The sequence below is a fragment of the Triticum dicoccoides genome, chromosome 2B, assembly GCF_002162155.2.
Source record: "Triticum dicoccoides isolate Atlit2015 ecotype Zavitan chromosome 2B, WEW_v2.0, whole genome shotgun sequence".
Taxonomy (NCBI): domain Eukaryota; kingdom Viridiplantae; phylum Streptophyta; class Magnoliopsida; order Poales; family Poaceae; genus Triticum; species Triticum dicoccoides.
In genome coordinates, this window is record NC_041383.1 from 531,934,570 (window position 1) to 531,935,302 (window position 733).

Here is a 733-nt window from a genome sequence, read left to right on the forward strand (position 1 = left end):
CATTCGATTCAAATTAATTGTCGCAGCTGTAGTATCTCACAAAAGAATTAAATATTGCAGCTTTAGTACAACTTTAATTCTCGTTCCTGTCCGGAAGCTCGGCCGGATGCATTTCATGGTCAGCCGATGGATTCGTGTGGGTCGTGCCGTGGCGCGGCATGTTGGCACGGTAACCGCGAGCCCAAGCCACAAGCCAGCATCGCGCCGTCGTTGTTCGAACCGAATGGCCACGGGGTCCGACCGCACGCACACTCCGGGAGAAGCCAAGCCACGACAAAACCTGCCCACGGCGTGCCCCTTTCCCCCCACTTTCGACTTTGGAGCTTTCGCGCTTCGCCTCCTTCCCGCGCGCTCCTCTCTCGGCTGCGGCCGGGGCCGCCAGGCGATGCAGCTGGACGACTCCGACGGCGCCCTCGACTCGTGGGCCCGCTTCTGCGCTCTCTCCGGCGAGCTCGTCGGCGGCGCCGGCGACCTCTCCGTCGGCCCGCGCCTGGCGCCCGTCGTGGCGGACCTCTGCGCCCGTGGCCTCGCCACGCTCGTCCGCGACTACTTCCTCCACAACCTCGAGGTCTGCGACTCCCGTTCCTCTCTTCCCCCCTCGCACCCGCACCTCTACTGCTCTGTGCTGCTACTTGCGAGTCGGACGGGTTGGGAACTTGGGATGCACATTGCGTCGCGTGCTGGGTGTTTGCGAGAATGCCTGTGCCGAATAGCAGAGGGCGCAGTGTGGGAG

At 63.4% G+C, this 733-nt stretch overlaps 1 protein-coding gene across 1 annotated transcript in view; it reads left to right on the top strand.

The window, feature by feature from the left end:
* The first annotated feature begins 325 nt into the window (after positions 1-325).
* Positions 326-733, top strand: part of LOC119364667 (anaphase-promoting complex subunit 2-like) — an 8,756-nt gene continuing 8,348 nt past the window's right edge. The window contains exon 1 of the mRNA XM_037630157.1: positions 326-568. Within this exon, the coding sequence (XP_037486054.1) occupies positions 386-568 (183 nt within the window). The 5' untranslated portion in view covers positions 326-385. The remainder of the gene's footprint in view (positions 569-733) is intronic.